A 16,165-nucleotide genomic window follows, 5' to 3' on the forward strand; every position below is an offset into this window, starting at 1 on the left:
GAGCGGGAAGGGTGTAGTTTCCCTGGGGCATCAAGCACAATCCTCACTCCCGACTGAATCAAGTCCCGGTTACTCCCGGTGTCAGGGGTTATGGGGAGAAGGCAGGAGAATGGGGTTGACAGGGAAAGATAGATCAGCCATGATTGAATGGCGGAGTAGACTCGATGGGCCGAATGGCCTAATTCTGCTCCTAGATCCGATTACTTATGAACTTGTCCATTCCCAGATCTGCAAGTTGTGCGAATTATTCCAGAGGGGCTGGGGCTTGTGTTTCTGATTCATCTGGTGGTGAGAGACCAGCACCCAGAACTGTGCCCTCAAAACTCATCAGATTCAACCAGCGTAAACCAGGACTTTGGGAAATAGCAGGGCGATGCCATTCGGCTGCACCACTCATCCCGATGAAGGTTGAATCTCTACCTCATCACTGCTGCCCTGATCCCCAGCCTGGTCACGTTAGCTCATGTTCGCATCCCTTGAGAAGTCCGAAGACTGACAGGAACTTCAGATGGACCAAACACACGCACATGGACACCAGGGTTATCGAGGTGAGTTGATGGATAATTAGTGTGGCCAAGCGTGGCTCTGGCTTCATTCAACATTCACACACTGCTCAAGGAAGGAAACAAGGAGACGATATCTTCCTGCCCCAATGTTGTGCTGACCAACTAACTGAGAAGATCGAACCCGAGATTGTCCAGACTGCACTGCTAGCTTCAACCAGCAGGGAGAGCTCTCGCTTCACCTTTGGAGCTGGGAAAACCGAACAAACTCAAACAAATTCAAAATTATTGCAAACCAATGACATGGACTCCACCAATGAATTCAACAGATTCAACATCCTCGGGCTAAAGAAATTCCACACTGTCTCCATTCTAAAGGTGGTGCGAACAGATCAGTCCCAAGGATCACAGTCACCCCACACTCCCTCCCTCACCAGTATTTTACAAGCACCCAAGAGTCAGTGCACAACGAGGCGACAATGGGACGGGGAGCTCGGGGGGCGGAGGGGAACTGAGGCGGAGGGGCTCTGGGGCGGGGGGGGGCTCTGGGACAGGGAGCTCGGGGGCGGAGGGGCTCTGGGACGGAGGGGCTCAGGGGCGGAGGGGCTCTGGGGGAGGGGGGGGCTGCTCTGGGGCGGAGGGGCTCTGGGGGAGGGTGGCTCTGGGGCGGAGGGGCTCTGGGGTGGAGGGGCTCTGGGGCGGGAGGGGCTCTGGGACGGGGGGGGGGCTCTGGGGCGGAGGGGCTCTGGGGGTGGAGGGGCTCTGGGACGGGAGAGGAACTGGGGCGGAGGGGCTCTGGGGCGGAGGGGCTCTGGGGGAGAGGGGCTCTGGGGCGGAGGGGCTCTGGGACGGAGGGGCTCAGGGGCGGAGGGGCTCAGGGGCGGAGGGGCTCTGGGACGGAGGGGCTCTGGGGCGGAGGGGCTCTAGGATGCAGGGGCTCTGGGACGGAGGGGGGCAGGAAAGCAGAGGAGCGCAGGGAGGCACTTTTGCTGACAGCAAGTGAGGCACTGGAAATACTGACTGGTGTCACCTGCTAACACGGAGGCAAAGGGGAACTGCTAATCGGCGACTGGGATGGGTACACACAGGCAGCTACTGGCTACTGTTCATAGGCAGCTACAGTGAGGAGGTCAAAGTGAATCAGCAAGCTATACTTTGACCTAGTCTGCACGCTACAAGGTTACCTCGTGGGTGGTGATCCGGGAAAAGATGGAGGCTGTGAGCGCCTGTAACATGGAGTACAGCCTTGACAGTAAGCCAGTGGGCTATGGAGGAGCAATGGGAATGAAGAAAATGGTGAACATATCGGAGAGCAGTACAGCACACTGCCTGGCACACTGCAACCACACAGTACTAACTATACAATGTGAAACACACACACACACACACACTCACTGCCTCGTGACCCCCCATAGCTTCGTCATAGGCTCCCCATCCACACACGCACACGCACACTAACAATGGAAACAAGACTGCAGATGCTGGTTTACAATGTGCTGGATCAGTCAGCATCTATAGAGAACATGAGGAGAACTCTGCAGAACATGAGGGTCCCAAAACGAAGATATCACCAGGCCATGTTGTGCAGAGATGCTGCCTGACCCACTGAGTTACTGCAGCACATTGAGACTTTAAAAAAAAATATATATAGTATCTGCAGTTCCTTGTTTCCAGTGTGTGGATGACTCGAAATGTCACCTGGCCATGTTCTCCAGAGATGCTGCCTGACCTGCTGACTTACTCCAGCACTTTGTGTCTTTTTTTGGAGCAGAGGAAATTCCCACAAACTCCACTTGTTTACAGGTCGTTCTGGTTGCAGGCTTTGCAATTCCCGCCTATCGTTCCCTAACATGGCAGAACTCCTCAATGCTGTCAGCCGTCTTCTCTGCCTAAAGCCATGGGTTTGACAGCCCTGAACCATTCCTTCTGCATTCACATACCCTGCCCTGCAACCTCTGCTACACTGCAGTCGGGACAGGAGACATAATATGAGGTATATGGGGAGAAAGCAGGAACTGGGTACTGATTTTGGATGATCAGCCATGGTCACATTGAATGGCGATGCTGGCCCGAAGGGCCGAATGGCCTATTCCTGCACCTATTGTCTATCATATTGAATGGCGGTACTGGCTTGAAGGGCCAAATGGCCTACTCCTGCACCTGTTTTCTACTTCACTCCTTGACAGTGGCTGGGCCACACAGGGAGAAAAGCAGAGCTTTATCTTGCAGTCTATTTCATCCGAGACTCCAACTGAAGTCTAAAGGCTCCTTACAACTAAGCACAAGAGCCTTTCCTCTGCGGCAGTTTCTCAGGGTAAAGGATGACTTGCTTCTACCTCAGTCTGAGCGCTCCAAGCTGGGATCTGCGGACTCTGCCACAGGTGAGGGAGGGGGCAGGGAGAAGGGTTGTGGCTTGCTCCTCCCACACTGCATTCGCGTGTTCCTGTAATGGAGGCCCAAAAGCGGCCAGCATCTCCCCACACACTCCTTCCCTGCACGTGCATGGGTCACCTTGGCCCATTTCCAATCCCCCCCCACCGCTCGAACGGCAGGCCGTCGACTGACTCAATACGGACCAGGCGGCACGGTGACGCAGCGGTAGAGCTGCTACCTCACAGCACCAGAGTCCCGGGTTCGATCCTGACTACAGGTGCGGTCTGTAAGGAGTCTGTACGTTCTTCCTGTGACCATGTGGGTTTTCTCCGGGTGCTCCGGTTTCCCCCCACACTCCAAAGACATACAGGTTTCTCTGTACTGTACACTGGTTGTCTCTGTACTGTACACTGACAATGACAATTAAATTGAATCTGAATCTGAGGTTTGTAGGTGTATTGGCTTCAATGAATAGTGTTCCTAGGGAGTGGGACAGCGTTAACGTCTGGGGTGAATGCTGATCAGCGTGGACTCATTGAGCTGAGGGGATTCTGTTTCTGTATCTCTAGTCTAAAGTAATGTAAATACAGTATGTAGAAACATAGAAAATAGATGCAGGAGTAGGCCATTTGGCCATTCGAGCCTGCACCGCCATTCAATATGATCATGGCTGATCATCCAACTCAGTATCCCATACCTGCCTTCTCTCCATACCCCCTGATCCCTTTAGCCACAAGGGCCACATCTAACTCCCTCTTAAATATAGCCAATGAACTGTGGCCTCAACTACCTTCTGTGGCAGAGACTTCCAGAGATTCACCACTCTCTGTGTGAAAAATGTTTTTCTCATCTCGGTCCTAACCGATTTCCCCTCTATCCTTAAGCTGTGACCCTTTGTCCTGGACTTCCCCAACATCGGGAACAATCTTCCTGCATCTAGCCTGTCCAACCCCTTAAGAATTTTGTTAGTTTCTATAAGATCCCCCCTCAATTTCCTAAATTCTAGCGAGTACAAGCTGAGTCTATCCAGTCTTTCTTCATATGAAAGTCCTGCCATCCCAGGAATCAGTCTGGTGAACTTTCTCTGCACTCCCTCTATGGCAATAATGTCCTTCCTCAGATTAGGAGACCAAAACTGTACGCAATACTCCAGGTGTGGTCTCACCAAGAACCTGTACAACTGCAGTAGAACCTCCCAGCTCCTATACTCAAATCCTTTTGCTATGAATGCTAACATACCATTCGCTTTCTTCACTGCCTGCTGCACCTGCATGCCTACTTTCAATGACTGGTCTACCATGACACCCAGGTCTCGTTGCATCTCCCCTTTTCTTAAATGGTCACCATTTAGATAATAGTCTGCTTTCCTGTTTTTGCCAGATAATAGTCTGCTTTCCAGATGTTTATGTGTAGGAAAGAATTGCAGATGCTGGTTTCAATCGAAGATCAGACACAAAATGCTGGAGCAACTCAGTGGGACGGGCAGCGTCTCTGGAGAGAAGGAATGGGTAACTTTTCGGGTCAAGTCCCTTCACAGACCAGGTGTGGAAGTGGGCTTCTACTAATACCAAGGCCAAATGGATCTTTAACCCCCTACTGGAGCTGAAACCGATGCTTTAATTTAGCTGCAAGTCCATCTCCCCTCCACACAGAGGCAATGGATTATTTGCCACAGGAAGCTTGCAAAGGACTGAATACTTTGCTTGTGGTCGTTCTCCTCTCCAGCAGGATGCGGAACCTGTTGCAGGTCACTTTGTTGTCCTTCAGCCCTTGTCCAAGGCCGCGATTATCATCCTGCATCAACCGCCGATCCAGAATAATCTCCAGCTGACCTACAAATGAAAGGGGGTCAACGTCAGCTCAGATTCTAGCAACAATCGGTTCAATCTCTGTTACATTCCTTTTCTTTTCCTGACGGTACGGGGCTTGTTAGAAATGTTCTCTTTGCTCGAGTGTTGGACTTTATTTCCATGCACGAGGATTGTCCTTTACTCAGGCCCCTCAATACCCGACCCCTCGAAAAAAAACATCAGGTGGTCACCGATTTTTCCAGCACCGTTTTCCAGCTACCAAATCCTTGCCGTGTTATCCATTTTGCCCGACCAAAGGCTTTGTGATGTGGGGGGCAGGGAAATGCCAGTTGGGCCACAGTTTAAGAATAAGGAGTAAGCCATTTAGAACGGAGACGAGGGAACACTTTTCCTCACAGAGAATGGTGAGTCTGTGGAATTCTCTGCCTCAGAGGGCGGTGGAGGCAGGTTCTCTGGATGCTTTCAAGAGAGAGCTAGATAGGACTTAAAAATAGCGGAGTCAGGGGATATGGGGAGAAGGCAGGAACGGGGTACTGATTGGTGATGATCAGCCATGATCACCTTGAATGGCGGTGCTGGCTCGAAGGGCCGAATGGCCTACTACTGCACCTATTGTCTATTGTCTGAGGATGTTGGCTGCGGGAATGGATCTTTCCCAAGGGAACCTAACCTGTCCTGGAGTGATTGTAACATCAGTTCTTTTCAAAGTGAACCAGCCTGTTTAGCAGCCCATAGTGAAATACGGGTCTCCAAAACAAAATGTACTGCTGGCTCGACACTATCTGCATGTTCAGCACAGGGCTGCGTTTGGTTACTAGCAATCTCTCCTGCCCTTGGGGACCCTGGCATTGCTGCAGATCATGCTGAGAGGGAAGACCCACGAACGCCACCACTCACCACCGCCACTGAGGGTAGGGCTAGAGGTACTTTCTTCACACTCCTATGGCATCTGGGAGCGCTAGGGGCCACACGGTGGAGCAGCGATAGAGTTGCTGCCTTACAGTGCCAGAGACCCAAGTTCAATCCTGAGTATGGGTGCTGTTTGTACGGAGTTTATACATTCTCCTTGGGACCGCGTGGGTTTTTCCCAGGTGCTCCGGGTTCCTCCCACACTCCAAAGATGGTTTGTAGGTTAATTGGCTTTGGTAAAATTGTAAATTGTCCCTAGTGTGTAGGATAGTGCTAGTGTACAGGATGATTGCTGGTCGGCTGAAGGGCCTGTTTCCGCGCTGTCCTTCTACAAGACTTACCACTGTGTAGGCTGGACACCCCAAGAGACTGAGCGGTGTGCACCGTGAGACGTGAGCGATTGTCCTGAATGTAGGCCATGGCTGGCATGGGGTAGAAGTTGGCCTGAAGTGGCAATTTCCGTAAGAATTTCCGTGTTTGAATCTATTTCAAAATAGAGAAATATGATGGGTCCATTCGACAGTGGAAAATCTTCCTTATTTGCAACTACAGCATAGTTGGGGAATTTAAGTTTCACTCAGTAAAAACATTCTATGGCGATCAGTAAACAGCAGATTGTTATAACACTCCGAATGATTCACTGTAACTTAAGTTTCAGTTTAGTTTATGGTCACGTGTACAGAGATACAGTGGAAAGCTTTTGTTGCGTGCTAACCAGTCAGCAGAAAGACAACATATGATGCAGTTTACAGTGTGGGGAAGACATTGAGGAAGGACATCCTAATGTGAGGAAGGACATTCTCATATGCTGAGAGAATGGAGAAGCTGGGCTTGTACACTCTGGAGTTTAGAAGGATGAGAGGGAATCTCATTGAAACATATAAGATTGTTAAGGGTTTGGACACACTGGAGGCAGGAAACATGTTCCCAATGTTGGGGGAGTCCAGAACCAGGAGCCACAGTTTAAGAATATGGAGAAAGCCATTTAGAATGGAGACGAGGAAACACTTTTTCTCACAGAGAGTGGTGAGTCTGTGGAATTCTCTGCCTCAGAGGGTGGTGGAGGCAGGTTCTCTGGATGCTTTCAAGAGAGCTAGATAGGGCTCTTAAAAATAGTGGAGTCAGGGGATATGGGGAGAAGGCAGGAACGGGGTAATGATTTGGGATGATCAGCCATGATCACATTGAATGGCGGTGCTGGCTCGAAGGGCCGAATGGCCAACTCCTGCACCTATTGTCTATTGTCTACTGACATTTGATGTTCTGATGTGACTCCAGACTAGGGGTGGGGAACCTGCGGCCTTCCAGGCCATTATGTGTGGCCTTTTGAATGAATCCAAATTTTGTAGAACAAATCCTTTTATTTTTATTGGTATGTTTTTGTTTGTCGTTTATTATTTTTATTTAAATCTTAAAATTAACGTGTTTAAAATACTAAAGAGTAAACGAAGATTCAACAAAATAATCCTCCCCGACTGACGGCCACAATAAAAAAAAGTAATGAGGGCTATTTTTACAAAATTTTGAAGTATATCGAATTGAAGTAAATAGGATGCGGCCTTATTAGATTACAGCTAACTTGATACGGCATTCCAACCTGAAAAGGTTCCCCACCCCTGCTCCAGACCTTCTGCATCTTGGTTGCCTTGTCACTGCCTTTGAGCTGCTACGATAAGCCGCTCAGTTCAAGGACTTTTCAAGAGAGGCAATCAATGTCAACAGTACTCATGACTCCGTAAAACAAACATTGAATAACACATTGCTCTCATGCAAAAGGTGTTTGTTTTGCTACATGGATAGGAAAGGTTTCGAGAGATATGGGCCAAATGCTGGCATGTGGGACGAGCTTAGAATGGTCACCTTGGTCGGCGTGGAAAGGTTTAGCCGAAGGGTTTGTTTCCGTGCCGTACGACTCTGTAACGTCAAGCCTCTCCCGCTACTCTCCCCACCCCTGCTGATGTTCCACGCTGAACTACCCCCGTGACCTGATGCCCAGTAAAATGAAGTCAGGGACTTGAATGTGGAGTCCATTAAATGAGTCTATAAATTCACCTACGATAAAATCTTACGATCTGTGCGCACGTTCTATTAAAACTAGCTCTGCATTCATAACGCAGGCTGCTCATGTAAAGCTGGTAAGCGGGAATTATCCGGACTTCACTTCACACCAGATAGGGGTGTAAATAAAGGGCACGCAACCAGTTCACTTCACCAGTTTCCAGCATATATGTCGAATGTAGGGCTGATACAGCAAGAAATCAGACCAAAATACACCAACTTACAACAGGGAAAATAGACACAAAAAGCTGGAGTAACTCAGCGGGACAGGCAGCATCGAAAGCATCACCCATTCCTTCTCTCCAGAGATGCTGCCTGCCCCGCTGAGTTACTCCGGCTTTTTGTGTCTACGGATTAAACCAGCATCTGCAGTTCCTTCCTACACAATTTATAATAGGAACTGAGTATATCTGGTCGTGGTGCAGTTACCCTCATCATCCAATACCCGTTAATGTGCTGCTCAGACCGTGAAAGGCTCAATGGTTTAAAATTAAAGACCATCACTGCGTGTGTTCGGCACCAGACAAAATAGAGATATCTTAGAGCGAGTGTTTCACACAGTGAATTATGATTGAAGGTCAGGTAAGGGGATCATACTGCATCATTAATGGCCCTTAAACAGTGACAGGATGAGTAAGCTGCTAATCTGTGTTTGATAACAGTTGCTGCCACAGAGATACCATCTGCTCTTCAAGTAATGTGACAATACTGTTCACATGCACCTGAGTAGCAGTGAGATGCATATGGAGTCAGTTTCAGACACTTGCTGTCAAGGACAAATTCCTGACAGTCGGTTTTTTTCCGTTTACGAACACTTCCTATTAAATTCCCCTTTATCCACCACATTCAACTTTCCAGAACAGTGGCCAATGCCACACTTTAGATGGATTTACCTGAAACCCATTCAGATCAGTGAAGAACATGTCTCCACTTTCAATCCCAGTGGACAATCGCACTGCCAGCTCCCTGTTGACCTGGTCGTGGATGTCAACCACAATGGAAACATCTAGCGAAAGCCCCTCAACTCCTGTCGGTACAATGGACGGCATCAGGTTATCAATGCGAGGCTTTTAATGGAGCACATTATAAGCTATTATAGGTACATTATAAGCAACTCCTGCTGGTACAATGGACTGGATCAGGTTATCAATGTGAGGCTTTTAACAGTGCACAGTATAAGCTACTGACTGGACCCATCCCATTCAATCTATCTGCGCCAGATGATATCAATAACATAGAAAATAGGTGCAGGAGTAGGCAATTTGGCCCTTCGAGCCTGCACCGCCATTCGATATGATCATGGCTGATCATCCAACTCAGTATCCTATCCCTGCCTTCTCTCCATACCCCCTGATCCCTTTAGCCACAAGGGCCACATCTAACTCCCTCTTAAATATAGCCAATGAACTGTGGCCTCAACTACCTTCTGTGGCAAAGAATTCCACAGATTCACCACTCTGTGTGAAAAATGATTTTCTCATCTCGGTCCTAAAAGACTTCCCTCTTATCCTTAAACTGTGACCCCTAGTTCTGGACTTCCCCAACATCGGGAATAATCTTCCTGCATCTAGCCTGTCCAACCCCTTAAGAAGTTTGTGTTTCTATAAGATCCCCCCTCAATCTTCTAAATTCTAGCGCGTACAAGCTGAGTCTATCCAGTCTTTCTTCATATGAAAGTCCTGCCATCCCAGGAATCAGTCTGGTGAACCTTCTCTGTACTCCCTCTATGGCAAGAATGTCTTTCCTCAGATTAGGAGGATTAAACTCATCAATGTCCATCAACAGCAATTCCCGACGTCAATAGTGCACTAAATCAACCCTAGTACCTCTCCTGGATCTGTTACTGTTTACTGCTTCCTGCAGAAATGCATGTTAAGAGAGGACAGACCCTAAAGATTTAGACTTTAGAGATACAGCGTGGGAACAGGCCCTCCAATTCTGATCATCCTGTACACTAGCATCATCCAACACACACTAAGGACAAATGACAATTTACAGAAGTCAATTAACCCACAAACCTGCACGTCTTTGGAATATGGGAGGAAATCGGATCACCCAGAGTAAACCCACGTGGTCACAGGGAGAACGTGCAAACTCCGCACAGACAGCACCCGGGATTTTTAGACCCAGGTCTCTAGCGCTGTAAGGTAGCAACTCTACCGGCTGTACCTCGTTAAATGTTGGGTGTTATGTTTCAATTGGATCATCCCTCATTCATCGAAACTCCACATCGAACATAAATCTGATTTTCTGGCTGGGCACAGAGCAGGAAGTACCCGCGAATCCCGACAATTAGCTTTGCCAATCACTACTCCTGTCCCTGCAACGCCAGGGAAATTCTGCATCCCGAGAAAGTGGCGCTGACAAAGAAAACTGCTGTTACCTGGCAAGTTGTAAAGACAAATTCTCTGCTGGAAATCCCGATAGAAGGTGACAACCTCCGAGAACAAAGGCCCCTCCGTAACCCGAGTGATGGGAGTCTGTTTGGACATATAGGCCTGAAACCGGACAAAAACACACAGCCATGAGTGAATGCAAAGGAAACAGAATACAAAAGAATTATAGCGTGCATTAGCTTTGCGATCAGTCCTCTATAATTTATTCCCAAAATAGGATTGATGAAGTTTTTATGCCGTTCCTCATAAAAAGATTGTTCAAATTGTGCCCTTCAGTGCTTCAGCTGTGATTTACAGACATTTAAACACTCTAAGTGCATTCATTGTAGTAATATAGGGGAATCATAGAATCATCAAATCCCCATATCCCTTGATTCCGTTAGCCCTAAGAGCTAAATCTAACTCTCTCTTGAAAACATCCAGTGAATTGGCCTCCATTGCTTTCTGTGGCAGAGAATTCCACAGATTCACAACTCTCTGGGTGAAAAAGTTTTCCCTCACCTCAGTCCTAAATGGCCTACCCCTTATTCTTAAGCTGTGACCCCTGGTTCTGGACTTCCCCAACATCAGGAACATTTTTCCTGCATCTAGCCTGTCCAATCACTTCAGAATTGTATATGTTTCTATAAGACCCCCTCACATCCTTCTAAATTCCAGTGAATACAATACAATACAGTTTATTGTCATTTGAGCATCAAATGAAGTTCAAACAAAATTTGGTTTCTAGTCATACAACAAGAAAAAAAAAAAGACACACAATTAACACAATTTTATACAAACATCCATCACAGTGAATCTCCTCCTCACTGTGATGGAAGGCAAAGTCATTGCCTCTCCCCTGTATTCCATTCTTCTCCCGATGTTAAAGCCCCCGGCGGGCGATGGCAAGTCCCGCGGCCGTTAGCTAGGGGTATAACGATAATGTCCACATTTAGCCACCTCTTGTTGACAGCAGCATGGTGGTGGGTGAATCACCGGCAGGTGAAATTTAACGTTGAATTATACCCTCCAGTGTATTTTGGTTCTTCCCATTCTTCCGAAAATTTCGGAAGAATGGGAAGAACCAAAATACACTGGAGGGTATAATTCTCCGAAACAAGAACAGAGAGATCTGGGTATTTGTGTGCACAGTTTTATGTGCACACTGATTTTAGGCTTTAGGGTGTAGAGATACAGTGCGGAACCAACAATCATCTGTACACATGCACTATCCTACACACTAGGGACAATTTACAATTTTACCGAAGCCAATTAAGCTACAAACCTTTCGTTTTTAATTTTAGTTTTAGAGATACAGCGCAGAAATAAACCCTTTGAGCCATCGAGACTGCGCCGACCAGCGATCCCCGCACACCGGGAACAATTTACAAATGCCAATTAACCTACAAAGCTGTATGTCTTTTGAAGTGTGGGAAGAAACTGGAGCACCCAGAGAAAACCCACCCAATCACAGGGAGAACGTGCAAACTCCATCCTGACAACACCCATCGTCAGGATCGAATACGGGTCTCTAGCGCTGTAAGGCAGCAGCTCTACTGCTGCACACCTTGGGCAGAGAAAGATTGCTGGAGTCACTCAGTTTCATCATCTGTCCTTTTCCCATCGCAGATGCTGCCTAACCCGCATGAGTTCATCCAGCAGTCTGTTTTTGAATCGTCATAAAACGCTGGCTAGGCTGCAACTGGACTTTTGCAAACAGTTCTGGGTGCCCCAACGCAGGCAACCACAGGGCTTTGGAGAGAGATAGAGAGAGAGCAGGAGAGATTTACAAAAATGGTTGTGGGATGAGAGACTTTAATTAAGAGGACGGACCTAAGAAACTGGATGAGGTGAGGCTGGGGGGAGATGCAAGAAATATTGAAAATATCCATGAGTTTGGGTAAAACAAAGATAGTAACGCTGGCACTCACGCACACACACACACACACACAGAGACACACACACACACACACCGACACACACACACACACACAGAGACACACACACAGAGACACACACACAGAGACACACACACACACACACAGACACACACACACACACAGAGACACACACACACACAGAGACACACACACACACACACAGACACACACACACACACACAGACACAGACACACACACAGACACACACACACACACACACACACACACACACACACAGACACACACACACACAGACACACACAGAGACACACAGACACACACACACAGAGACACACACACACACACAGACACACACACAAAATATATCACGGAAGCTTCTCCACTCTCATCTGACTGAAGAGTAAGCCAAATCTTCCAACCTACCTCACTGTGGACATCGGACTTTTTTCCTGCAACTGCAATGCTAACATTACTAGAAAACTATATTCGGCACTCTGGCATTTTCCTCTTTGCACTACATGCTGTACTCGTGGATGGTATCATTCGATTTAACTGGATAGCACATAAATACAAGCTTTTCCCTGCGTCTCGGTACACGTGACAATAATAAACCAAAACTTGCCAACTGCTATTACAGAGCTACATACCCTGGCTTCACCATCAGGTAGGAAGAGGTATGCACCACTCTTATCTTTAAAGTTCCGTGTCCCGTACCACATAAACTCCATCCGCACCTTTTGCTCCTGCTGGTCATCTTTCCTTTTGATGTTCTAGAAAGTAAACAGCACAGTTAAAGAGAGATTGCAACCGCAAAAGAACTACCTGGTCAATTTGTCCCTTCCCACCCAAACCATCCCCTCCCCTGGTACTTTCCCTTGCAACCACAAAAACTCTCCGAAGATAGTTAAAGAGAACATGTAGGCAAGGAATCAGGATGGTCATATTGTACCTGACCTAAAATGCAGCAACATAGTTGATTGTAAAAATGTATAGTTAATTGCAAGTTACAAACTACAAAGCTCTAAACCGGTCCAGGCTCGTGTGAACATTCTTTTGTTTTGCAATTCTAGCTTTTCAACTAAAGGCCCTGTCCCACTGTACGAGGTAATTCAAGAGCTCTCCGGAGTTTAAAAAAAAAATCAAACTCGTGGTAAGCACGTAGAATTACGTAGCGGGTACGTCGGAGCTCGGGACATCCCTTAGCGGCTCGTAACGTTAACGGCAAGTACTCGGGAAACGCGGTAAGCTCGTGAAGTTTTTTCAACTTGTTGAAAAATGTCCACGAGAGCCCCGAGTACCTACGAGCGGCTATTACTGTAATTCTCCGAGTTCGAATCAGGGTAAACTCTGGAGAACTCTTGAATTAGCTCGTACAGTGGGGCAGGCCCTTAAAGCTGATTTGCATAAACACCAGAATGCTAGAAATGGGAAATAATAACAGTCCCAACAGCACAAATCGCCAGCGTCTCACAATTCAGGCAAAATGCCTCAATCTTGGTCAGTTCCTCTATGGATAATTTGATGGCACAATCAGGAATTGCGTACAATTGTGTAGGAAGGAACTGCAGGTGCTGGTTTACATCAAAGATGGACACAAAATGCTGGAGCAACTCAGCAGGACAGGCAGCATCTCTGGATAGAAGCCATGGGTGACGTTTTGGGTCGAGACCCTTCTTCGGTCTTGTCCCGAATTCCTTCTATCCAGAGATGCTGCCTGTCCCACTGAGTTACTTCAGCATTTTGTGTCTATCTAATGGTGTACAACTTGTGTCTGAACTATTCTTCAGCAATTTGTGTCAGTGTTCTTTGTTTCTAGGCCGAGTCCTACCTCCATCAGTCCAGTTACTCCATTAAACCACACTTGCATCTGCTGGTTTTCGATGAAGAAATCATCAGTCGCGGACTCCAGGATCTTCACGCTGAATGGCTCCTTCTTACTCACGGTTACATCTCGGTTGCGCAAGTAGATGGCGGTGTTGGAATTCACTGGCGTGTTAGCTGATTCAGAGAGCTGGAACACTGCAAGCCCCAGAGCAGGGAGACGAGCAACAAAGGAAACCTGGAGTTGAAGAGAGCATGACTTTATAACGGCGATTGTTCGAACAAATCATCTTATACTGAATAAAGGGGTACCCATAAGTGATAGGAGCATGTGGTGCAACAGTATCGTAAAAATCAATTGTTTCAGGTTTGGGTGAAAGATGATCAACAATATAATAATAATAATAATAATACATTTTATTTATGGGCGCCTTTCAAGAGTCTCAAGGGCACCTTACAAAAATTTAGCAGGTAGAGGAAAAACATGTAAGGGGAATGAAATAAATAGGAGAGACATGACTAGTACACAAAGTAAAGACATAATTCAATACAAAACACAATACGAGGCAATTAATGCACAGATGAAAAGGGAGGGGGACGTGGGGCTAAGGATAGGCAGAGGTGAAGAGATGGGTCCCGAGGCGGGACCGGAAGATGGTGAGGGACACGGAATTGCGGATCAGTTGGGGGAGGGAGTTCCAGAGCCTGGGAGCTTCCCTGGAGAAGGCTCTGTCCCCAAAACTGCGGAGGCCGGACCCGTGGATGGAGAGGAGACCGGCTGATGTGGATCTGAGGGACCGCGAGGGTTGGAGATAAAAACTCATCACCTATCGCCTATTTGCTAATCTCTCTCCTGCTCTTTCTTCTTCCTTATTTCTCTTCGCTGCGCTGCTGAAAAAGGTCCAGCAGAGACTGCACTTCCTGCGGGTGCTCAGGAAGAACAACATCACTCAGAGGCTGCTGCTGTCCTTTTATCGGTGCTCCATTGAGAGCATACTAACATACTGTGTATGCGTGTGGTACACCAGCTGCACAGTGGCTCAGAGGAAAGCGCTCCAGAGGGCCATTGACAACGCCCAGAGGATTGTCGGCTGCCCTCTCCTTACCTTGGAGGACCTACACAGTTCCCGCTGCACCAAAAAAACCCAGAATATAATAAAGGACATCTCCCACCCCGGACACTCCCTGTTTGAACTGTTGCCGTCAGGCAGACGGTACAGATCCACAAGGACAAGGACAAATAGACCACAAAACAGTTTTTACCCCACTGCTATAAAAGCACTAAATGTGGCCGCCAAGGAACGCAGGGGCGATACAGACTAAGGGACTGTGGTAACGGTGAAATCGACAGAAGGATGGAGGGTTGGGTGTGTATGCGTGCTTTGTCTGTGATTTTTATTTATTTGCTTATCTTTATTATTTTACCGTGGATGTTTCGTTAGCTTTAGAAATGTTTGAATGCTGCACTGACTGGCTGACATTTTAAATTTCGTTGTACATGGCCCATGTTACAATGACAATAAAGAAACTATTCTATTCTATTCTATTCTATATTCTATTCCTCACTATCTCTTTCTTTATTTTATACACACTACACGTTTTTCTACTCTCAATTAGCTCTTTCTTTCTCATTTCTCTCTTAAAAAAAAATTAAAAATGAAGTTGTACAGAGAATGTATCATGCTAACATATATTTGGCACCTGAAAAAAGGTACCACTGTATTGTACTTGCTTCTAATATATAAAATTAAAAAAAAAAAAAAAAAAAATTTAATAAAGTGATTCCGCCCATCAAGTCTACTTTACATCATGGCAGATCTAACTCTGCCCCTCAACCCAATTCTCCTGCCTTCTCCCCAAACCCCTGACACCCGTACTCTCACCAGCAGTTCAGTTTAGTTTCGTTGAGAGATACAGCGCGGAAACAGGTCCTTGTTCATCAGTTACTGAAAGTCAGCATGCAGGTACAGCAGGCAGTGAAGAAAGCTAATGGCATGTTGGCCTTCATAACAAGAGTAGTTGAGTATCGGAGCAAAGAGGTCCTTCTGCAGTTGTACAGGGCCCTAGTGAGACCACACCTGGAGTTTTGGTCTCCAAGTTTGAGGAAGGACATTCTTGCTATTGAGGGAGTGCAGCATAGGTTCACAAGGTTAATTCCCGGGATGGCGGGACTGTCATATGTTGATAGAATGGAGCGGCTGGGCTTGTACACTCTGGAATTTAGGATGGGAGGGGATCTTATTGAAATATATAAGATTATTATGGGATTACTAGAGGCAAGAAACATGTTCCCGATGTTGGGGGAATACAAAATCTGGGGCCACAGTTTAAGAATTAGGGGTAGGCCATTTAGAACGGTGATGAGGAAAAACTTTTTCACCCAGAGAGTTGTGTATCTGTGGAATGCTCTGCC

At 47.2% G+C, this 16,165-nt stretch overlaps 1 protein-coding gene across 3 annotated transcripts in view; it reads right to left on the reverse strand.

The window, feature by feature from the left end:
• The window catches only part of man2a2 (mannosidase, alpha, class 2A, member 2), a 67,451-nt gene that overhangs the window by 5,112 nt on the left and 46,174 nt on the right, over nucleotides 1-16,165 (reverse strand). For 2 of the 3 annotated variants that reach the window (XR_008726251.1, XM_055662594.1), the window contains exons 14-19: nucleotides 13,760-13,990; nucleotides 12,579-12,701; nucleotides 10,038-10,152; nucleotides 8,548-8,681; nucleotides 5,938-6,079; nucleotides 4,575-4,708 (exon numbers count right to left, since the gene is read on the reverse strand). Coding sequence is in view for 2 of the 3 variants with exons in the window: in XM_055662594.1 (XP_055518569.1) it covers nucleotides 4,575-4,708; nucleotides 5,938-6,079; nucleotides 8,548-8,681; nucleotides 10,038-10,152; nucleotides 12,579-12,701; nucleotides 13,760-13,990 (879 nt within the window). In the remaining variant the exon portion in view is untranslated. Of the gene's footprint in view, nucleotides 1-1,687; nucleotides 1,769-4,574; nucleotides 4,709-5,937; nucleotides 6,080-8,547; nucleotides 8,682-10,037; nucleotides 10,153-12,578; nucleotides 12,702-13,759; nucleotides 13,991-16,165 lie in introns of all 3 variants that reach the window. The other variant, XM_055662595.1, reaches the window with a different exon arrangement.

Source organism: Leucoraja erinacea, chromosome 36 (assembly GCF_028641065.1).
Source record: "Leucoraja erinacea ecotype New England chromosome 36, Leri_hhj_1, whole genome shotgun sequence".
Lineage (NCBI taxonomy): Eukaryota > Metazoa > Chordata > Chondrichthyes > Rajiformes > Rajidae > Leucoraja > Leucoraja erinaceus.